This window comes from Sphaerodactylus townsendi, linkage group LG05 (genome assembly GCF_021028975.2).
Source record: "Sphaerodactylus townsendi isolate TG3544 linkage group LG05, MPM_Stown_v2.3, whole genome shotgun sequence".
In the NCBI taxonomy this organism is placed as follows: Eukaryota; Metazoa; Chordata; class Lepidosauria; order Squamata; family Sphaerodactylidae; genus Sphaerodactylus; species Sphaerodactylus townsendi.
The window spans coordinates 63,943,570-63,968,610 of record NC_059429.1 but is presented as its reverse complement, the minus strand read 5'-3'; the positions used below and the strand labels follow the sequence as shown (position 1 = coordinate 63,968,610).

General features: G+C 43.3%; 1 protein-coding gene across 9 annotated transcripts in view; it reads right to left on the bottom strand.

Annotated features, from left to right (window-relative positions):
• Window positions 1-25,041, bottom strand: part of DAB1 (DAB adaptor protein 1) — an 833,814-nt gene that overhangs the window by 74,787 nt on the left and 733,986 nt on the right. For all 9 annotated transcript variants that reach the window (XM_048498960.1, XM_048498957.1, XM_048498955.1 and 6 more), the window contains one exon: window positions 16,623-16,721. In XM_048498960.1, the coding sequence (XP_048354917.1) occupies window positions 16,623-16,721 (99 nt within the window). The remainder of the gene's footprint in view (window positions 1-16,622; window positions 16,722-25,041) is intronic.

Sequence of the window (25,041 nt, the reverse complement as noted above, 5' to 3'; positions counted from 1 at the left end):
TAATTATGAATGGAAGATCAATCTTTAATCCCTGTGTGACTCCCATATGGAGTGATGCGAGTGACAATAACTCAAAGAAATATTTTTGTGAGCTCTTCCACAAGAAAAGACACTTAAGCGCAAATACATACTGGAATGTATAAAGTCACGGATCACTTGCAAATTAAATGGCCTGTTAAGATACCAAAAATTACAAGGAAATGGATTTGTTATCCTCATATTCAAGCACCAAATGTAGAAGAAATAATATACAGAACCTATCAAGTATAACAAAGAATAAGATGTCCTGTCCTTGTGGCACCAAAACTCTGGAGCACTCCCCACAGGGAGAGTTGTCAGTCCCCTTCTGTTGCCATCTTCTGTCAGCGCGTGAAGACTTATTTTGTTTGGCATTCCCTCAGTGATCTTTTAATTGTGACCAATGTTTTATTTTACATCTTTGTATGTATTTTAGCTCTGTTTTAGTTTTAATTATGCATTTTTTGTCTGTGGAGAGATTGGCGTTGAAATGTTATTTTATTATGTATGTTTTAATTTGTTAGCTGCCTTGATGACCCTACTGAGGGCAGAAAAGTAGGATATACATTTTGTAAATAAATAAACAATAATTTATTGTAGAATAAACAATAATTAAACAATAAATAAATGAAAACTTAATTCAAATGAGAGGTAGCCCATCAATACTTGTTACTTTTATCAAATTCTCTTCTAAGTAAATGTCAGACCAGAACCGATATCTAGCCCTGATCAGTTACGTTTAGAAAGACTGGTAAGGAAAGAAAACCAAAAATTAGGCTTTAAACAGAAAGAAATGTTTTTACTGTGCAGATTTAGATATTTCACACACAGGGTGCTCTCTCTAAGAGTCACACCCAACCAGACAAAGACCTTCATCTTTTATAGATACAACAAATACATATGTCATAATTCATAATCATACCTCCATACATACCCCGTATAACCATATTTCTCCCACATATGCTTTCTTCCTTAAAATCAAATTAGCTTGTCTGACCATCGTTACACAAAAGCTGGAAAGTTCTGTCCTTCACTGCCCAAGGCTACATGCAAAGGCTACATGCAAAGGGGCAATAAACTGAATTCTGTATTTGGTTTTAATCAAGATAAACAGTCCCTATATATATATATATCACTATCATTTCAGTGTTCATTATAATATAGAAAAACCCATTTTCAATTATCTGATCAGATTTATTTCTCTTCTTAACAGTTGATCTTTTCATTTCTGTGTTTATTCACATAGCCCATCTTATATAGCTAGTTACGCCTAACAGGTCTATAAGATATGCCTTTCGTCACGTTTTAGCCCTTAGTGACATGATCTTTCTTAGTGATATGATCTTTTCTTGCCTGCATGACCAGCTGGCCTATAGAAAAAACCCTACTGAATCTCTGGTTATATAAATTCCTTATTCTTTAATATCAAATGCAAATTTAGGCATATTTTCGTGTCCCATAGCATGATGCAGGGTAGACTTGCCACATGCTAGTGGAGCTAGATAGGGAAGTAGCTGATATATACTAAAAGAGAAACCTGTGCAAACAACTGATGGAATAGCAAGTTCTGAGACTGGCTGACCTACATCTTAGAAACAGTCACTTCAAAAACAAAAAAGGCTGCATTAGAAAACAGTGAGGCATGGGAGAGTGTTGTAACAGTCCAATTTGGAGCAACTAATGTCTTATGGGATAATTGACAAGTGAGGATGCATATTTTATTCATTAGATTTTTACAGTTTTACATTTCAGGTGCAAATCCCTACTATGTGGTAGTTTGCTGGGTAATTGTGAGCCAGTCATACTTTCAGACTAATCTACCTTTCAGAGTGTTTGTGAAGATAAATGGATGAGAGAAGAGCGATGTAAATTACTTTAGTCATCTATTGGGGAGAACAGCCATCTAGAAATGAATAAAATAAATACATACTGCTTCCTCTTCACTCTGGCAAATTCTCAAAATTAAGAACTGGAAGGGGTGGGAAGCTTTGGTCTATAATTTTTCTGTGTCCTACTCAGAGCATAATATCTCGTGCTACAAAGCAGAACAAAATTGGCTGTTGAGAGTTTTCAGGTAAGGAAAAACAAATTTCCAGTAGGAAAATAAATTACTGGTAGGGAAAAACAAAATTATTCCTCATTTGACAGTTTTGCAAACCTTGAAATTAATATCTCTAACCTTGGAAGTAGATGGCAGGCAAGATTCAATAGGTGGATTCCATGGATCCATTCTGCAAATGAAGGCACTGACAATGACATAATTAGAGAAATGGATCCATTGGATACTCTGTTTCATTTCTGACAACAGTGATGAATAGCTTCTGTTGACACTGACAGGCCCAGAAAAATTCTACTATCTGCCTTCTGCACCACAGGGCAACACAACAGTTGGTTCAATCAATATGCGGTGAAGTTTGCAATGGGTGTTTTTTGGGAGTAAGGATTATATATGTATGTGTTACAAAAATGTGTGTTACAAAAATGGCTTGCAAATGATAATTATAACTATTTTGATAATTATAATTTTTAATAATTATAACTATTATATTATATAACTATTCTTCACAAGAACCTCCTCCCACAAACCAAAACACCCATCAAATAGGCCACTTTATATGTTTATTTGTGGCTTATTCTGGCTGCTTGACTTCCGATATCTTGAACTTCAGCAGAAGTTCTTCCTTGCTGAATTCATAAACATTACAAGGTACTTCCTGCAAGGGTTCTGTGCTTTTTCAATTCAATAATTGAAAAAAAATGTTTTAGAAAGTAGTTTAAAGAGACTAAGGGAGAGAACAATGAGTTTGCAATGCTTTCAAAAAGTAATTTCTATGTTCACCAGAGGAGGTCGATTTTTTTTTTTTCAGTCTTACCCTCTAGGAACATACCACATTGGATTAAGGCTTCTTTAGTTCAATTAGAACAAAGCAGCATATTGGAAAACCTCTGCTTGTGTTCTGATCTCACACATACAGATTCAAAAAACTGCAAGGGTAGAATATAATACAAACGCTGGATTTGGCCCTTTCTCATTTTATGTAAATTAGATGTAGTGCTCATTTTCATTCCTTTGACTTTAATCTGAATCTCAAAGCTGAAGCTACTATTAAACATACAGCATACCAACTTTGTTCAAAATGGAGGGAACTCCTTTGTTATTTCTCATCCTTTTCTCTGGCTTCCTACTGTAAAGTCAGTGAGTATGTCTTTGAACACACTGTGTTCCCCTTGCATTGTAGTTAAATACAACCAATATTCCTTTCATGGCTTTGAGGAGGCATTCCTTGCTTTGTACTGTTTATTGTGTTTGAATTATTTTCTTTCTTTTTCTTTTCTGCCTACTAGTCATTCCTCCTATTAGGAAGTGGAGGCAAATGGGTTGGAGAAAGTACTACTTTCTTTTATTGTTACCCCTCTCCCCCATTAGCCAACCCAGGACCGATCATTTATTCCCTCAATTGGAAAGAAAAACATGCCTTCAATTTGGAGTGGGGGGTGGGGGGAGAGAGTGCCTTCTTAATTAATCCTAAAACATAATTCTCTGTTTGGAAGGCATGACGATGATTCACTTCCAGCCAATAGCCACACACTCCATCAAGCCTGGCATTCCAAAGAAGAAGCAAGGGCCTGGCAGGGCATACTCCCACCTGGCCTGGCTCCAGCCCACCCAGTCCCCGGTCCAACCTTCCCCCCTGAAGAAGCACTGCCTAGCAGGGCATCAATGGCAAGGCACCATTCCGCCTGGCCTGGCACTGGTCTGCCAACACCCTCCCCCCACCCTAAGGAACAAGCAGGGCCCAGCAGAGCAGCCAAGCACCCTTTTGCCTGGCCTGGCACCATGGTGGTTTCCCCCACTTTGCAAAAACAGTTTTACAAATAGGGGTGCATTTGGATTCAGGGAGAACTCTCTCCATATTCATAGACACCCTGCTGGCTCCCCCAACCCCTGCAAAGCTGGGATCCAGCATTGCAAAGGGGAGAAGACCAGCAAGGTGCCTTTGAACATGGGAAGCCAGGCTATTCCTCTAACATAATTCATGAAAATTCTACACAGTTCATACTTCTGAGGATTTTCAGTACAGATGCTGTAGATTAAGTGTGATTCACAACACAAAAAATTCCAAATTGTAGCAGGGATGCTTGAGCTTCCTGCCTTCTGGTAATCACCAAGGACAAATATGTCAGTGATTTATTGACTGATAGGCGAGTTGAAGTTTTCTGGTCGGCAGTGACTGAACAACAGCATTTATATACTGAGCTTTTAGGTGCACGTGACGTTTTTCACATCCTGATGTCACTACTGCACAAACATAATTATCTTCTTTGTATCCATATTTAAATCTATTTCACAAAATGAATTAGTGCGTTTCCCCAGGGATACTCGTCAGTTACAGTCAGGCCAGGGTCAACTAGAGGCCCTCTCCTGGCCCTGCCTCCTCAGCAACTGCTCCTTTCTTCCTTCCTTCTTCCCACCTAGTTTCTAGTCTTCCTGGAGGGGTGCCCTTTGCCTGCCAGCCTCTCTCTCCTAGCTTCCATGATTTGCCTGGTCAGTCAGGCTGCCCTCGTCACCCTCACCCCTCCTGACTCAGTGCTGCTTCTGCTCCTCTTATGTGGACTCCTCACTGTGATATCCTGTCATCTGTTCCCTTCTGAAGGCCTACAGACACCTTTTGATGGCATGAATGGATAGAGTGGGCCCTGCTCTTCTGCTAGCATCCTAGATCTCTGGGCCACATTTTCTTCAGGTTTGGATATCCTAATAGACACACAGTCCTTCTTCTGAACCATTCTTTTTAGACTTCCAACTCATTGTTGGAGGTCTGGGTTAATGGGAAGTTCCAGAGCCAAGCTGGCATAGTATTGGGGCTCATGGCCACAGTTTCCAGTGGCTCACAGGATTTGGCTTCCTCCTGGGATACTGACTACCCTTGGTCCTTGAACATGGTATTAATTGCAGGAGGATTCTCTTCTGAAGAGGTTCTGCCCCCTTCTGACACTTGTTCATAGTAGGCACTGACCCTTTGCTACTAATATCAGGACACTCATTTTAATTAAAGTGAACTGAATGAAATCAAAGGCAAGAAGTAAACAGTGTTCTAGCAATCTATATATTCTGTGCACACACACTGAATGAATATAAATTAGAGTGTCTAAATGCCCACTGCTTCAGTAAGCCTTACAATGCAATCCTGAGCAGAATTACAGCCTTCTAAGCTCACTGACATCACAGAAGGATGTAACTGTGCTGAAGATTGCACTGTTAAGGTGGTTTGGTGAACAGGTCTTCAATTACTATGAATTTATGTGAGTTTTCTTAAAGCAAACATAATAATATATTATCACAGAAAGGTGCCTTGTAAATAAAATTGAAGTCTGTTCTGAACAGCTTCTGCCCATGGGGAGAATCCTAAAGTCCTTATTAAATTTAAGATGGCCCATATATTATTATGCAGATGATGCCATGATTGTGAAGATAATATCATGCTGTTATGGTCCTATGAATTTTGTTTAATCTAAAAGCAAATCCTAATCACCTGTCACATTCTCTGAGAACAAAAATCTCATCCTGAGTTAATGGCAGAAAGCACAATATACATAGCATCTAGTAGTTCAGTTCCCTATTTCATGGGTAGGACCATCCGGATTTCATTACATATGACAAATTAGGGGGTAGATACATAAGATGATACTATATCTCAATATGAGGTTTAGGCCTTGGCATCTCTTGTGTCTCGAATTAAGTTGGTAAAATTGTATATTTGTATAATTTTTTCCTGATTGCACCTGATTCATCCACCTACCTGTTAACAGAGAATATTTTCTTATTGGTAAATCCTGTTTCCTGGGGGCATTTGACTACATTATTCTACAATGACTACATTAGATATACAGAAGAAAGCTCCCTTAAAAATCAGCTACTCTGTCAACAAGATACCATCAGCAATACTTTCAGTTTGACAACCATGAAAATACAGATTATACCCATTCCTTCCTCATTCTAATGCTGTTAACCTTTCATGCCAACTGCATTGCTATTCTTTCACTCAGTGAGGAAAAAAGCACCCTTTAAATATTACAAAATTCATATCCAAAATCTATAAGCTTTTGTAGATTATATTAAGTTGCCAAAATAAATGAATCTTGAGTGAATGTTAAAAAAAACTAACAAGATGGTCTGCAAAATAAAATAAAATAAAAAATCCGTCACTTTGTAGTCTTGCTCAATGCCATTGCCCCTCCAGGCTGATCCTACACATCTTTCCTTATTTTATAGCCAGAATCACTGATAGTCTGCTTAGTCTGGGCTTTGTTCGATACAAGATGCATTCACCAGGAATATCTTAAGATAGAAGCTGTTTCCACGAGGGTGATTTATTGCAATTTGATGCTGTGAGAAACTGGGATTCCCCAGTCCCCAGTTTCCTCCAAAGCATCAGAGTGTTTTTGTGCACCACCTTGGTTTTCCTTGACACTTCTGTGATCTTCTCGAACCTGCTTTGTGTCAGTGTTTCAGGAAACAATGCAATGTACCTAGACTGGCTGCCATGCGATCAAGGACGTCTGAGTGTTCCTTATCCCACTCACAAAGCACCTGTTTTCTCTCCCTCTTGTTACTTTACAAATAAATACTTATTTGTTTCCCCAAATACTTACAAATAAAATTAAAGATATTTTACCAACTACTAAAGATATGGTACTTTAAATGCAATATGCTAGTATCCAATAATCCTCATAAAGGTATGTATAATAATAATACTTACAAGGGTGTGTTTTATTGGGGAAAGGGAAGGGTTACAATTGGGGACTTTTTTCAGCTGAAAAAATCAGCTCCCATCAGTCTGGTGATCCCAGCCATTAAGAATCAAGCCTGTTTCTACATGCATAACCCCTTCCTAGGATCTATTTCTTCTTTATGCTACAGTATATGCATGCATGCATCAGTACTGGGGACATGATTCTTATTCGGGTATCTGCTGGTCATAACTTCTAAACACAGAAATAATAGGAGAAGATGCGATGTTGTGTTAGCAAACTTTTATAGGCATCTGTCTGCTGTCAGAAACAGACTTCTACTCTGACGGAAAATTGCAGTTATACTCTGTTCCACAAAAAATGATAGTAAGGTTGTATATTCCTTCGCCACATGGTGGATCTTCCTTGTTGTAGAATGTTGCATCTGGGTCCTAGTGCCAATGAGGTGCACAGCTATTGAAAATGGTGCCTGGGGCAAGAATTAAAACTGCATCCCCCCCACACAAACTGCACCTCTGGGGAGGACACGAAGACAGGCGTGCCCTGCAGAGGTGTGGAGTAGGGTAGCATCTGGTCCCTGCATGATGCTCTGAATGGTGGAGGTCAGCACTGGCTTGGGCTTTTATTGGCTGCACCATTGCTGCCAATGCTGCACCTATAGTGGTTGTCAATTTCTGGATCAGATATTTCCCCCCTTCTTCAGTTTCTCCTCCTTTGGGGGCGGGGTTGGAAAGAGGGAGATTGTGGCAGGCATGGAAAGGAGGAGAAGGCTGGCTGGCTGAAGTAGAGAGAGGCGAGTGGCAGAAGCCAAGCAGGCTGCTTTGCACAAGACATGACATGACATAGCAGCTCCAGTTTGAACAGAGCCTGGGGAGGGCTGAGTGGAGTAATAGAGGGGAGGTTGGAAAAGGGGAGGCTGTGGCAGGCGGAAGGCTGGCCAGCTGCAGGGTAGAGAAGTGAGCGGAAAAGACGGAGAGGGCTGCTTTGTACAGCAACAAAGTTTTGCATGAGGTGCACCGTAGCAGCACCAGCTTGAGTATAGCTCAGGGAATGCTGAATAGATTGGTGTTGTGAGTAGGCGGACAAGGGTGAGACACACCAGCCCAATGTACCCCCCATGTGACACTTCAAAGTGTCATCTGCCCCTGCCCTAGCCCTGATATTGGTGCCAACCTAGCCCTGCTCCCCCATTCCCCTTTGAAAATAAAAATACATTTTGGCATTCAGCTTAGAAGAAAAAGAAGTAGAGTTTGGATTCATAGGCTGTCATTCACACTCCTGTAATCAAAATTATTTTGGAGTGTACCTTGATACACAGTGAGTGATCTCTCCCCCACCACCGCGAACTATTATTAATAAAACAAATTGTAACTTTTCTGCCAAGAGGAAAAAACGTGCTTGGGGAATGTTTCTGAAGTGGTGGGCTATCACACCAGTTGGCAGCTCAGCGGAAATGAAACTGACATGACATAAGGCAGGACAATGGTGGCAGGGTGGGAAAAATAAAGTGGTTTGGCACCTGTGCCATTTCCTTGGTAGCGGTTTCAACCCAGGATTTTTCAAACAGATTGCAATTTTGGCATTTTTTAAAAAACCTGGATTGAAGGAAATATAACAGGTCAATTCCATTTTGGGGGAGGGACCCATGCGAAATTCTTCCCCAACACAGGATATTTCCCTTTGTCAACCTGTTATATTTCTGCCGTGAGGAATCCACCTGGGACAAACAAGATGGTCCAATGTTTCACCCTCTTTTTGAATGGAACCTTGCCCAACACACACGCACACACACACATGGTTCATAGCTTAGGGTACAGTGAAGAACTATAATATGGACTTGATTGTTCACATTTGCTTATATAGTTTGCTTATATAGGATCCAGTTGCTACATGTCACTTTTGGGAGCCCTGCAAGAACAGGCATGACATACATTAAATTTATTGAAATACGGTTCCCTTCTATTCTAAGGGTATACGTGCAACAGAATGCCAAGGTAGTACATGACACTAATAAATTCTAAATGCAGTTGCAATTAATATGCAGCAAATGGACTTACCAATGTTAGTGCGCAACTGTTATTTATTATTTTGTATAAGGAGGAATGTTGTATTATACTAGGAACAAAAATATATATGGTAAGACTTGAAAGAATCTACCCCAAAAGATATCTAGATAAAGACTGACTCTGTGGCAGAATGACCATATCCCTTTTTGTTTCTATTCTCCTGAAATAGCCCCAAAATAATCTAGGGTGATACCCGATGCCAAGAAACATAAATAGGGCAACTTGCAATGTTTCCCATTATTCAGTATTTCGTGAAATTATGATGTCTAAAACTGAAACCCCACCAATCTTTGTTCTTGCAGTTTATAATGGGTGGGTTTTGCCTCCTTTTTGTATCAAGAGAACAAGTACAAGCATGAATAAAATCTTAAGATTATGAACATTTATATTTGTTCTATGAATATTTGGAACACATAAAAGTCTGCAGAGGAAAAATCACAAGAAATATTTCTAACAGTATCCCAGCTATGTTCTTTTCACCGTTAATTATGGAGCAATTCCTCTAAATCCATCTTTCTAATGTCAATTCTGCCAATACTGGTTTTTAGAGCATTTGCTGGTTTGGAGCTGCAAATTGATTTTTTATATTGTGATAAATTAAAATCCAATATTAGCCAAAACGATACAAAACATACAGAAGTCAACATTTGCCTCTGAAATCAGATCACATTCATGTATATGAGCAATGAGAAAAAAACAGTGATGGACATTTGGGAGAAATAAATAACATACTGAGCAATAATTATTGGTTTTATTTGCCTAAAACTGAAAAACCTGCCAAAAGAAGGAGTTTGCAGACAGGGAAAGAAGGTCAGGTTCCCAAGCAGCACTGGGAGTGGCATGAACTGATCTGGATGGAAGTCATTTTCATAGCACCTTATGCTAAATAGTTATGTTCTTCAGAACATAAGAACGAGCCTGCTAGATCAGACCAGAGTCCATCTAGTCCAGCACTCTGCTACTTGCAGTGGCCCACCAGGTGCCTTTGGGAACTCACATGCAGGATGTGAAAGCAATAGCCTTCTGCTGCTGCTGCTGCTGCTCCCAAGCACCTGGTCTGCTAAGGCATTTGCAATCTCAGATCAAAGAGGATCAAGATTGGTAGCCATAGATCGACTTCTCCATAAATCTGTCCAAGGCCTTTTTAAAGCTATCTAGGGCCGTTTCCACACGGCCCGTAAATGGCGCCCTGGGGACGGGATAAACGCCGTCCCCAGGGAGCCATTCGCACAGGCTGCGCTCCCCCTCCCCCAGGGCGGCGTCAAGCCGCCCTGAAAAACAACCCTTTAAAGCAGTGGTGGCGAACCTTTGGCACTCTAGATGTTATGGACTACAATTCCCATCAGCCCCTGCCAGCATGGCCAATTGGGCATTCTGGCAGGGGCTGATGGGAATTGTAGTCCATAACATCTGGAGTGCCAAAGGTTCGCCACCACGGCTTTAAAGGGTTGTTTTTCCCTCAACAGCATGTTCCCGGCGGAGCGGTGCGAACAGCTGGCGGAGGCGCTGTTTCCCCTCCCCGTCCCACTCACCGTGTCCCCGTTGTCAGCCTGCTGGCCGTCGAAGCCCCGCCCTCGCTGTCCTCCGACCCCTGGAGGTCGGAGGGCAGCTTGGGCGGGGCTTCGACGGCCAGCAGGCCGACGACGGGGACACAGTCATTGGTACGGGGAGGGGGGAAGAGGCGGCTCCATGTGGAGCCGCCTGCCGCCTGCCGGCCTCTCCAGAGGCCGTCTGCATGCTTGCATGCGAACGGCCTCCGCCTCCACGCCGGCAGAATTCTTGCCGGCGTGGAGGCGCCTCAACGGCAGTGCGGAAACGGCCTAGGTTAGTGGCCATCACCACTTCCTGTGGCAGCATATTCCAAACACCAATCACACATTGCGTGAAGAAGTGTTTCCTTTTATTAGTCATCATCATCATCATCATCATCATCATCATCATCATCATCATCATCATCATAAACCTTTAATGGCATATATATATAAATTATACAATGGAAATTAAAATTGGCTGGTAAAAGAGTTAAAAAAAACAAGCACCATGAGAGCTGAAATATTAAGCCACTGAATTGGGATTGAGTCTGCTAAGCATTTGGGAACGTTCAGTGATGACAACACACAAGAATCTAGCAGTTTGTTCGATGGTAACAGTTGAGTTGCTGTCTAACAAGAACAAAGTTTTGACAGCATCTGTAGTGTTGCCTAGAGCAGCTAAGAGAGGATTAAGTAGTCTTTCCCGCTCTACAGCATATAGAGGGCAATATAATAGAACATGATGGATGGTTTCTTCAAGACCAGGATTGCAGGTGCAAGATCTATCAGAGGATGGAAGATGGTGCTCTCTGTTGTATCGTCTGGTAGAAGGAAGAACATTGCATCTGGCTAAGGTGACAGCGCGTCTCAGAGTGGGCTCATGTAGAAAATGTAGATAGTTAGCAGGAGTGGGAAAACGAGGCAAAATATGCAGATGGATTGGAGAGTAGGTTTTATTTGCTTGTGCCATCAGTTTCTGGTAGTCCTGCTCAAAGAGTCTTTGCTTTATGAGATGGTATATCTCATTAGCAGTCATAAGAAGAAGATCATCAAGGGACACAGCTAGGTCTTGCAACTTATTGGTTATATGAATCCACCACTCCATCGAGACCAAATAAGAGAGCGCGTTTGAGGTAAATCTGAGCTGGCCATCGTGAAAACAGATGCGTACCCAGAACCTTAAAGTGCGGCACCAGGCTATGGTTTCCAACAGATGTTGGCCAGCTTCCAAACACAAGGCTGCATAGGGTATGGAGCGAGGGGTTCCAAAGATCTTATACAGGAACCTAGATTGAATTCGCTCGGCTTCAGTGTTCCATACCTGAATCCACAACGGGCAGCCAGCTTTTATTAGTCCTTATTCTTCCCCCCCAGCATTTTTCAATGCATGCCCCCTGGTTCTAGTATAGTGAGAAAGAGAGAAAAATGTCTCTCTGTCAACATTTTCTACCCCATGCATAATTTTGTAGACTTCAATCATAACCCCCCTCAGACGTCTCCTCTCCAAACTAAAGAGTCCCAAACGCTGCAGCCTCTCCTCATAAGGAAAGAGCCCCTTGGGGATAAGGCGGTATAGAAATCCAAATAATACAATAAATAAAAAATAAAAAAGTCCTCCAATCCCTCAATCATCCTTGTTGCCCTTCTCTGCCCTTTTTCTATCTCTTCGATATCCTTTTTGAGATGTGGCGACCAGAACTGAACACAGTACTCCAAGTGCGGTCGCACCACTGCTTTATACAAGGGCATGATAATCTTTGCAGTTTTATTATCAATTCCTTTCCTAATTATCCCCAGCATAGAGTTTGCCTTTTTCACAGCTGCCATGCATTGAGCTGACATTCCCATAGAACTATCAACTAAGACGCCCAAATCCCTTTCCTGGTCTGTGACTGATAGCACTGACCCTTGTAGCGTGTATGTGAAGTTTGGATTCTTTGCCCCTATGTGCATCACTTTACATTTTGCTACACTGAACTGCCTTGTTTAAATGTTAATTATTAACCGCTGGTTTTAAGTATTTTAAGACGTTTTATTGATGGAGCCTATGTATTGTGTACTGGATTCGCTCCTGTTTAATGCTTCATGTTTTATATTATGTTGTTCACCGCCCGGAGCCCTTCGGGGATCGGGCAGTATAGAAATTGAAATAATAAATAAATAAATTTGCCATTTCTTAGCCAAATCACCTAATTTATCAAGGTCCGCTGGGAGCTCTTCGCGATCCTTTGCGGTTCTCACCACCCTACATAATTTGGTATCATCCGCAAACTTGGCCACCACGCTACCCACCCCTACTTCCAGGTCATTTATGAATAGGTTAAAGAGCACTGGTCCCAAAACGGATCCTTGGGGGACACCATTCCCTACATCTCTCCATTGTGAGAACTTCCCATTTACACCCACTCTTTGCTTCCTGTTTCTCAACCAGTTTTTAATCCATAGGAGGACTTGCCCTCTAATTTCTTCATTGCTGAGTTTTCTCAACAGTCTCTGGTGAGGAACTTTGTCAAAAGCCTTTTGGAAATCCAAGTAGACAATGTCCACTGGTTCCCCCTTATCCACATGCCTGTTTACACCCTCAAAGAACTCTAGTAAGTTTGTAAGTCAGGACTTGCCTCTGCAAAAGCCATGCTGCCTCTTCCTCAGCAGGTCTTGCTTTTCTACATGTTTTATCATTTTATCTTTAATGATATATTTTACTAATTTACCAGGAACAGATATTAAACTGACTGGCCTGTAATTTCCCAGGTCTCCCCTAGATCCTTTCTTAAAGATTGGTGTGACATTGGCCATCTTCCAGTCTTTAGGGATGGAGGCTGATTTCAGGGATAAGTTGCATATTAAAGTGAGAAGATCAGCAATTTCATGCTTGAGCTCTTTAAGAACTCTTGGGTGAATGTAATCTAGGCCAGGGGATTTGGTAGCATTTAGTTTATCAGTGGCTGCCAGAACTTCTTCCTTGTCTACCACTATCTTCGCTAGTTCCTTGGATTCGCCTCCTAAGAAGTTTGGTTCAGGTGCAGGAATTTCCCTCACCTCCTTTTGGGTGAAGACAGATGCAAAGAATTCATTCAGCTTCTCTGCAATCTCCCGGCCATCTTTTAGCAATGGTAGGATACAATGATAGTATACAATCAAAAGAAAGTAGGAGAAATGAAGAAGTGTAATTCAGTATGCTAGCACCTATTTTTATCATGCAGACCTTATAACTGACACAGTCTCAGATAGGTTATAACTGGAAATGAGCCTTCATCATGAATCACTTCTCCCTCTAGTTCTAGAACTCTGCCATTTGGATCTAGACAGTATTTAAGACATATGGTAGCATTTAAACAGTAAGATTAAGGCTGATCCTCATCAGACTGCTAGCTTCAGAAAAAAAGACTTCTTCTAATGATTCATAATTACATTCCTTGTCTTTGGAGCTCTAGAGGGTAAACAACATCCCGAAGGCCATAGCAGGTTTTTTTTTAATCTGGACCTTCTTTCCAAACAATTCTAGATCCTTCCATGATATCTTGCAGAGGAAAGGCTTTCATTTACAAGATAACCCAATATTTACACACCTTGTCTGGCAGCACTGCTAAATCCTTTTCTGCTGTGTTGTAGGACACAGAATATAAGACAGTCATAATCTTTTAGGTTCAGATCAGTGGTGGGATTCAGCCGGTTTGCACCAGTTCGGCAGAACCGGTACCAAATTTTTTGTTGAGTTCGGAGGACTGGTTGTTAAAAGCAGCTTTCAGAGCCCTGGAGCAGCTGGGTGCCTTGCTGCCTGGCTGCTCCAAGGTGCTAAAAACTCCGTTGTCCCAGGGGAGTGAGTGGGCTTTCAGAGCAGTGGAGGCAAGGCCCCGTTGCCCTCCCTCCACCCCCACAAGAAGTTTCTCTGCAGCAGGTAAGTGGGCAGGGGGGAGGGGGTGCACGCAGTGGGGGGGACCTGGTTGTTAAATTATTAGAATCCCACCACTGGTTCAGATATACATACAATTATTAATATAGTCATTATATTTTGACTACATACACCAATCAATGCTTTCCCAATAAATCTTCATAACAGACTCTACATTATTTACTCATAAATGTCATGAGAAAAGTTATCCAATTCAGTATTAATTAGCAAAATTAATTCCATCTGCCATCAGTCTGCTTTTTTATGAGGTAATACTAAATGGTAAATTTATGTAAAAATTAATTGAGAATCTTTTACAGTTCAAGAGGGGGGATAAACCACTGCAAAGGTAATTATAGGTACAATAAAGGCTGTTTGCCAGTGTGTTCTGACTTTATTGACCATACTTGCCTTAAGATCCTGATTACACAATGGCCTTTTTGCACAGCAGAAATATAACATCTTGAGGATGACATAAAAAGTGTTTTGGGGAAACGTCTGTGGGAAACTTTCACCAAATTGCAGGCAGGACAGAGAATCACAAGAGCTCTGTCAGTCAGCAGGTGGGAAAAACATGTTTTGGCTGGCAATGCTATTTTTTTGTCCATGTAGAGCAAACACAAAAAGTCAAAACAGATTTTTTTTAAAAAAAGTCTTCAAAACTTTTCATTTCTGCCGTGTGGAAAAGGCCAATGCAAAATTAGCATGAGTGATTGCCTGAGACACATATCAACCATATCTTAGCCTCTGCTCTTCAAGTTCTCTAAACAATGCTTCAAAGCAGCGTGTAACAGTGTGTGTAACAGACTTCCCTCTGTGATACACCTCTGAAGATGCCAGCCACAAATGCAGGTGGAAACGGTAGGAACAAGATCCACCAGACCATGGCCACACAGCCTGGAAAACCCACCACAACCAGTTGAATCCGGCTGTGAAAGTCTTCGACAATACAATGATACACATGATTTCAAATTTACCTGTTTTTATTTTTGGTATCCCAAAAATTGTATTGTTGCAAATTAATGGGGAAATATGTGTTTTAAAAGAATACATATACATGAAGCTGCCTTATACTGAATCAGACCACTGGTCCATTAATGTCAGTGTGGTCCACTCAGACTGGCAGCAGCTTTTCAGGGTCTTAGACAGAGGTCTTCCACATCACCTGGTCATTTTAACTGGAGATGCTGGGGATTGAGCTGAGCCACAATATCTTTACTCTTAACAAATGAAACACCAGTTAGAACACCTGATTTCATCTCTTACCCTTATTAGTATAAAGGTCTAAATGTCTTACACGAGCATACCCTTTACACCACAATATCCTTTGGTGCTATTTCTGCCAACTTCTTCACACACCATTTTAATTATTTCCTGCGTTCCCCCTAAAAAGGGGCCCAAGTTGACCTAAACAAATTTTGCATCAGCACATTAAACATCAAAACAAAATAACCATAACTATAAAACACCACTTCAAACAAAAACTATGCTAGAAAAAAAATCCACCCATCTTTTATCAACATCACTTAAAGAACCAATTCAAAAGAAAGTTTTCAGAAGCTAGGCTGATTTGCAGTCCCTTTCCCTCCCCCAATGCAAAAACATCTTCCTCATAGTTGGCAAACCATTCCAGAGGATTGCTGTTATGACTGAAAAGTCTCATAGTCAGATTGTGGGCAAATGAACATCCTTACAGGGGAGAAGAATAAGAGCTGGCTTCACAAGGGGCACCAGGGAGCTAACAATTTCTAAAAAAAATACATGATCAAATCACTTTAAAACAATTAAAAACAACTTCTCCCCACCACACAACATTAAAACAATTAAAACCAGAGATAAGATGTGCACAAGACATAAAAACAGCTATTCAAACATTGGTCAGGAAGGAGGGATCACTGAAGGAATGCTGGTAGGAAATGGTAACGCTGGTGGAGAGGCCAAAAGAAAGGGAAGAGGAACCTGCATGGGAAGAGATGTACACGGGTTCCAGATCATGAATTGACTTTAAAGGTAAGAACAAGAACTTTTAACCAAGCCCAGAAATAAAGCTAGTTTACAAGAGCTATATATTTGTGTTCCAGTCAAAATATAGGTTGCTACATTTTGCTAGATAACATCTTATCAATTATCTAAGCAGTATCACTGAGCTATTATCAATTAGTTCATTCTCTGTGAAACCAAAAAGCTGTAATTTCACACCATAGTCAGCTGGGGCCTTTTCTCTGATCAGTAGCAGCATATTTATATCATCTTCTTTGTGTGACTTTGCCAGTTGTTTATTACTGCTCAACTAGGAAAGACTTTTAGGGATACAGTCACCATGAGATTCACTTCTGCTGTGTTATTTATCATCTTACTTACTCCTGTCTTCTCGTCAAATATTTTGATTCCTCCAAAAGATATGGTTAGAAATATTTTCTGCTTGTGCTCCCCTTTTGAACGAGCTGCAGCAACAATTCCCTGTTGGGAGAAATGGTTCAGATTCAAAACAATTTATTTTTCCCCCATTCACTGTTTATGCATATTAGCAAGAAGAACATTTCTCTTAAAAGAATTGAGTATTATCATTCAGTTTTACATGGCTTCAGACAAACACTGGTTTCTACATGCAGACCTGCTTTAAATTTAGTTTTTTCTAGCTACAAACAACATAGTTCAGGATTAAGATGGAAACGTTGAGTTCTGAAGCAATCAAAACCCATTGTACTGATGGAGCTGACAATTAGCATTATGCTTGACCCCTTTTATTTTACACCCCTTTTATTTTACAACCTTGTTCCTGAAGTCATAGGAGAAAAAGCTTTCTTGCCAGGTAGGTGCAACTGATGAAACTGATGAAATGAATAAATAGAGCATTCACAGAATTCATATTTCCTGACACTTCATTAAAAAAAATTCTCATCCCATACACTTGGGGCTTTTCTGCACATCTGACTTACTCCTGATTTTCTTGGCGGTCAATTCACAAGCATTGAAATCAGTTTGGACACAGTTCTTCTGCACGTCTGATTTCCCTCTGTATTTTCAATAGTGGAGTCAGTTTATTCATTCACACATGCCTTTAATAATAAGGATTTTCAAGAGAGGGTGCTGTCATCATTAACCATTGTCTTGATTCTAGTGTTTTTAAGTACAAGTAGCCAAATTTTGTTCAGTTTCAGTTTCTTCCTTCCTTATGAAATTGTTCATGTGCTTGTGGATTTCAATGACTTCTCTGTGTAGTCAGACGTAGTAGTTGTCAGAGTGGTCCAGAATTTCTATGTTTTTCTGACGAAACGTCAGAAAAAAATACTACTGGAACATGGTCATACAACCCAGAAAACCCACAACATCCTAGTTCCTTGCCTATCTCTGAAAAAATGCTCTGAGGAAATGCTGCTCCTGAGAATGCAGGGGAATGCGGGAGAGAGGTCAAAGGTCTGCAGTGGAAAGGGGAATTGGCAAAAATCACCCCTTCATTTTTTCAGATTCTCTGCAGGAGCCAAGTCAGCATATTCCTTCATCTTAAAAAACCAAACAACCACATAAACAAGAAAACAAATGATACAGAAGATATTTCTTGTTAACCATTTTGTTAGTATGATAGTTTTCCATTTCTGATTTGTCTCAGAAGTATATGACTTCCCAATTTAAATCAAGTAGTAGAACAGTTTTTCCATATGATCTAACGCTTGTAAATAAAAGGCTGAAGAGAGATCAAATGGAGATCTAATTAACTTACCATTTGAGTGAAATGTGGACCGGTGGCAAACTCATTTTGGATAGAGCTATACAGTTATTTTAATATCAACTGAAAACGTGCAAAAATCTGGCAGCCCAATCCAGAGCCCCTGGCAACCAGGGCCAGCACCACCTAGCTGCCTCTAGAGGATTTTATGGTGGCAGGGGAGAAAAAAAAGCCAACCCCACCCCCCATCTTCAGAAGGTCCTCCATAGGGCTCAATAGACTTATGCCGTCCAAAAGGGTGACACAAGTCCATACCCCAGGTCATGGCATAACTAGTCACAAATGTGGGGTGGAAACTAATGTTGGTTCCACCCCAGGAATGCTCACCCCCCCCCCCAAACACACACTGGTGACTGATCAGGACACTAGTGCAGCTCTGCTCCAGCAGCCCAGGATTCTGGATTTTGCTACCACAGAGCTGGGGAAGCCAGCCACTGGTACCTTTGCCCCCTCTGCCAGTAAGGGTGCCCCTTACACCAGCAGAGGAGGCAAATGCATCAGCATATCCCACCTGGATTGGGCCGTTAGAATCAAATTCAGCATGTGCCTTTTTTGTCACTTTTATTTGGAATGAGGATGAGGATGGCAGTGGGAATTGATTGAAGACCTGTAAAGTTGGCGACTGGAGCGGTATTCTAGTCCAGAGCTCCAGTAATTAGTTTATTTTTCAGACCTAGGAGGGCCAGAGTTGTTGTTTTTTGCTACCCGAAGGACAGACTAGTTGATTAGTGTTAGTGCTGCTACTGTCGCTGACTTTATTACTTTATTACTAGTATTAGCTGTTAGGGAGCTGAGAAATGGAAGGAAAAGAGCTGCGGAGCTTGTCTGCTGCTGGCTTGTTTTTACGACCTGATGAGCAAGGCTCTGGCAGACGAAGAAGCTCCTTTGAACCAAGGAGAGAACAGCAAGATTCCTCTGAGCCGAGAGATGTCTTTTCAATTCCTGAGGGGCCCTGGTATAGGGGGGCGGTGGCAGCGACCTCCCAACAGCAACAGCAACGGGCAACAGCAACGCCAAGACACCTAGGCGGCAGTTTTGGAATTTCCCTCGACCGCGAGACGCCCTTTCGACTTTTGAATGGCCTGGGTGCAGGGGGGCGGTGGCAGCGACCCCCCAACAACAACGCCTGGCTGAAGCACCCAGGCAGCGACCCGCTGGGTGAGCCTACATGAGGCGAGTTTTCGAGTGCCAGCATTCGAGCCCATGGAGGTGGCAACGGCGGTGGACCACCAGCAGTGAGAGTGCTGGAGGAAGAATTTTTTCATTGTTGGCAGTCCCTGGAGGGCAGTGGGGATCAGTGGCAGAGGCTCCCACAGAATGCATAAGACTATCACACTTATTTTATTTTTATTTATTTATTTTGAGTTTTTTATACCGCCCTACCCCCGAAGGGCTCTGGGCGGTGAACAACAGTTTAAAACATACAATCAAATCGATTTAAAATAGATACAGCGTTTAAACATATAAAACATATAAAACAGCGTCAGCAACAAAATCCAATTTTAAAAACCTCCGCAAAGGAGGGGGGGAGGGAGGGGGGCACACATCAGCGGCCGGACACTCCAAAAGCCCGGCGGAACAACTCCGTCTTACAGGCCCTGCGGAATTCACCAAGATCCCGCAGGGCCCGGACAGCTGGAGGGAGAGTGTTCCACCAGGCAGGGGCCAGGGCCGTAAAAGCCCTGGCCCGGGTGGAGGCCAGCCGCATCATAGAGGGGCCGGGGACTAGCAGCAAATTGGCCTCTGCCGAACGCAGAGGCCTGGAAGGGACATATGGGGTAATGCGGTCCCGAAGGTACAAGGGTCCCAGACCGCGTAAGGCCTTAAAGGTTAGCACCCATACCTTGAAGATGATCCGGAACTCAACTGGGAGCCAATGCAGGCGGCGCAGCACAGGTTGGATATGATCACGAAAGGCTCTGTGAGTAGGCGGGCCGCCGCATGTTGGACCAGCTGTAACTTCCGGATCAAACACAAGGGTAGGCCCGCGTAGAGCGAGTTACAATAGTCCAACCTGGAGGTGACCGTTGCATGGATCACCGTGGCCAGGTCAGTGCGGGAGAGGAAGGGAGCCAGCCGTCGGGCCTGACGAAGATGGAAGAATGCAGCCTGGGTTGTATGGGCCACCTGGGTCTCCATTGAAAGAGATGAATCCAGGTGGACCCCCAGGCTGCGAACAGAGGAGGTCGGCGCCAATGAGACCCCCTCCCACACCTGCAGCTGGAAATTCCCAACCCCTCCCTCGCGGCCAAGCCAAAGAATCTCCATCTTTGATGGATTCAGTTTTATCCTGCTCTGCTGCAACCAACCAGCGACCGCCTCCAAACAATGCTGTAGAGCCGCAGGGGCAGCGACTGCTCCCCCTCCATCAACAGAATGAGCTGGAGTGTCATCCAGCATATTGATGGCAGATCAGCCAAAAGCTCGGTACCAGCTGAGCAAGGGTCGCATGTAGATGTTAAACAATAGCGGGGACAGTAGCGCCCCCTGAGGCACACCGCTACAAAGTGGGTACCTCTGAGAGGCCTGGTCCCCGCACCACACTTGCTGACTCCGGTCCCGGAGAAACGAGGCAATCCATTGAAGGACAGTGCCCCGCACCCGGAAGCTTCCAGAAGCGGTGGGTCAAAAGGTTAAGTGGGTTCGACCACCATCAAACGCTTTCGCGGTCAGGATCTATCAATACCAACAGCCCGTGGGTTGTATGGCGCCGATCCCGCTTCTTGGTCCAGAAGCTGCATACGGAGCTGTGTCTGACTTACGCTTTGCGATAAGAACCGCTCTGTCCTTTAATCCATGCCCAGCTAACGGAAGCCGGACTGGAAGGGATCGAAGGTCGATGTGTCATCCAGGAAACCCCTGAAGGCTGCGTCCAACACCACTCTCTCAATTGACCTTCCCCAGGAACGAAAAGATTCGAACACGGGCGCGGTAATTGGCCAGATCTCCAGGATCTAATGATAGGTTCTTTTCAAGAGTGGGAGGTATCAATTGCCTCGCTTCAACCCACCCGGAAAGACTCTCCTTGCTCAAGGGAGGCCATTGATTGATATTCAACAGGTGGGAATTATTAACTCCTCCCGGCAGGTTTTATAAACCAGGAGGTAACGGATCCAGAAGGAACAGATGTAGTAGAAGTCTAACAGCAGCCAAAGGCCCTTGTCAACAGCGCGGAGAGCAGGGAAAACTGGGCCAAACAAGGGCCTGAAGACGGGCAAGGGGAGCCTCCAGTTCACTAATTGTAGACAAAGTGGAGGAGGAAGGTCCCGGCGATTTAGCTTGACGTGACTTTGTCTGCAAAAAAAGCTCATAAATGCCCTCAGGACTAATGTCGCCAATTGGGAATTTACTGGACCCTCGATAAGGAGGGTTAAAGATCGAATCACTCGGAACAATTGTGCTGGGCGCAGAGCCAGCAGGATGAATCTTGAGAGAGGAGGAGAAGAACGTCCTCTTCGGCCTCCTTAAATGTCAGCCATCTCATAGGCTTTTCATAAAAGCGATCTCTATAAGATGTTCCGGCGCAGCTTCGTCGCCAGATTTCCTCCACACTTCGCTCTAGACGTCTGAGTTCCTCGTTGGGGCTTCATAAAGGCGGAGCTCCACAGTATACACGGAGCTCGCCGAGGAAGGCGGGGACGCATGAGGACGTCGCCGGGGCAACAACTTCGATGGCATCGGAGAGCCGGGAATTCCAACTCCTCCACCTGCTCATCCGAAGTGTGCCGGCAGGTTCAGGATCCCGCGAGAGCATTCAGGAAACCAGTGTCGGATCCGCCATAAGTCTCCAGCGAGCGGGCATAAATCATCCAACCGTCGCCCTAGACAGGGTTGATGCGGCAAATCCATCCGGACCTTCAGGGCATACATAATTGGACCATGGCACTCTCATCAGCAGAGGATACGACCATGATCAACTCGACCCAAAAGAAGACCAAATCACTAGCGTGTGGCCAAAAGCCTCGCCAGGTGGGGCCAGAATTTACTAAGGAGAGGCCTAGCGTCGCCATGGATGACACTAGGTCCACAGCCACTGCAATAAGAGGAAGTATCGACATGGACGTTGAAGTCACCCAAGACTATAAGCCTGGGGAACCTCAACGCAGCAGTCAGCTTCACCACCTCTAAAGTAAAGGCGTGGCAGGCTGTCCCCAGATGCGCTAAATGATCGGTACACCAGCAGGACTGCCAACACTCTCCAAGATAGCCAACCACTCTAGGCCGACACATAATCGCGCAGTTTCTCAGTGATCTTCGGGACAGGGATAGCCCTAAAGGGAATAGAATCACGGATGAACATTGCCACCCCGCCCCCCCGGCCCTGGGTTCGAGGGCGGCTGAGGTGGAGGCATCGCTAAACCTGGTAGGCGCCGACCTACGTAAGGCTGTACCGGTCTCCAGCTTTCCACGCACTCCAGAGTTTAAGGAACTTGGAACTTTCATGCATGGAACTTTTACGCTCAACAGTCGAAGCAAGAACATGGCGGTGGATCATTATACATTCTCCCCATGGAGAACAGTTCAGCATTGCAATCATTGAGCATATGACTGTGGGGGCGGGGGTTGGTGCTCACAGCTGTTAGAGTATTTGATTAGGTCAGTTAATTCAACTGTTGCATTGCTAGGTAGAAATGTTGTTATATTATTAGTAGTTTAAAGGGTTAGTGTTAGGGTAGTGTGTCTATGTATTAAGCTTAGATTAGTGGTTGCTCTTATTTTTTTGGTTAGTTGCTGGGCTAACTTATTACCCTACCATTGCTATGGACTGTTATATAGAACTAGGTTGTGAGGTTTTGCAGTCTTCATATAGAAGAAGTGGTCGCCATCTGATGTTCGATTAATAATGATATTGGCATGTTATTGTACACTAGTTATTGATATACATTGGTATTTAGCTATGTACATGTCATGATTGTTGTTATTTTGCTGATACTGTTACATTATATGCTAATGTCATTTGATTGATAATTTTTGTGTGATGGTATACTTTGTATGCACGATATTGTGATTTGTTATTTTGCTGACTTTATCCCCCATGTCTATGATTTTTTTTGTATATTGTGATGCTTATTGATGTTTGCTAGTATTGATATTGCCGATATTGATATTGTTACTTAAACTATTGTTGTGTGCCGCCCTGAGCCCTTCAGGGGAGGGCGGGATATAAACTGAACTAAACTAAACTAAACTGAACTAAATATAAAACTGGCCTCCATGGAATCCAGAAGTAGCCCAAAAATGAACATCTTGCCTTGACAGTTCATTTGCTTGCTTGGGTGTCCTTCTTTTGAGTGAATGGACTACTCTATTTTTTTGAAGAAGCATCGCCTGGTATATTATTTGAATGTCACGATATACATATATGATCTAGTAATTCTTCTGCATAGATCTATTAGTATTTACTGCACTTCTAAGAGGAGACTCAAACTTAAGATAGGGAACCAGCACCCAGATGGTGATTTATCTCTTACAGTTGCCAAATGAAAAAAAAAGTGTTCATTTCAGGTTTTATGTTCCACAATCAGACCACTAGTCCATGCAACCTCTAGTAGAACAAAATCAATATGTCACAGGTAATGCCTCAACAGAAGGACATGAATATTAAAAGGAAAATAAATAACATCCTCATAGCCTATAGAACAGGATCAACAACAGCTATTTCAATTTTGTGACACCACCTGTTATCATGGTTCCAGTCACATCATAACATCACACAAACAAGTCTCTCAATTATGTTAACATGAATCAAACATCTTGGAAGAGATATGGAAATTCAGATCCTCAGGGAAAGAGACAAAATGGCCAGCCTAGTCTTGTTAACATCCCAAGGTCTCCCAAACCACTTGTTGGCAGATGGAACCAAGGACTGAAAAACACTACAAATAAATCTTATGGCTGTATCATAGAACATGTTTCCTAGAACTATTAAATCCTTTAAAAATGAATTCTCTTTCCACCACTAAGTCGGAGTGGGAGGGGACCATTTTGGCGCCGGCCCCCTCTGTCCGCAGTCTGGGGGTCCACCTGGATTCGTCTCTTTCAATGGAGACCCAGGTGGCCCTTGTAACCCGGACTGCATTTTTCCATCTTCGGCAGGCCCGGCGGCTGGCCCCCTTCCTCTCTCAGGCAGACCTGGCCACTGTGATACATGCAACGGTCACCTCCGGAAGCTTGACTATTGTAACTTCGCTCTACGCGGGCCTTCCCTTGCGCCTGATTCGGAAACTGAAGCTGAGGGTCCAACATGCAGCAGCGGTGCGTTTGCTCACAGGGGGCGCCTTTTGTGATCATATTCAGCCTGCAATGCTTTCGCCAGCTGCACTGGCTTCCAGTGGAATTCAGAATCATCTTCAAGGTGTGGGTTTTAACCTTAGCGCTAAGGCCTTACGTGACCTGGGACCCACCGTATCTGAGAGACCGCGTACATAATAATGCCCCTACCAGGCCTCTGCGATCAGCGAAGGCCAGATTTACTGGCGGTTCCTGGCCCCTCGGTGATGCGAGGCTGGCCTCCACGCGGGCCAGGACGCTGCGACCCTGGCCCCAGCCTGGTGGAACACTCTTCCTCCAGCTGTCCGGGCCCTGCAGGACCTTGGTGAGGATTCCGCGGGAGCCTGTAAGACCGAGTTGTTCCACCGGGCCTTGGAGTGTCCAGTCGCTGAGTGGCGCCCCCCTCCCCCCCCCCCTCCCCTTTCCCCCCTTCATCTTTTTGCCCACACCATTTTTTTGCCCTTTTCACCCATTTTCCTCCCAGAGAGGAACCCGACCCCTCCCTTTTCTTTTGCTGGGGTGAAGTCCTAGAATTGGAATTGGCCATAATAGGGCACCTATTATGATGCTAACCGCTGTTTTTAAGTAGCTTTTAATGGTTTTTAGTATTATATTGTTGTTATCGATTTAATTAATTGTATATGTGAATGTTGTTCACCGCCCAGAGCCCCCAGGGGATGGGGCGGTTTATAAATCGAAACAATAAATAAATAAATAAATAAAAATAAGTCGCTCAAAATCCTGATGCCAAAAACAGGAGCAGGCCTATCAAATAAATAAATA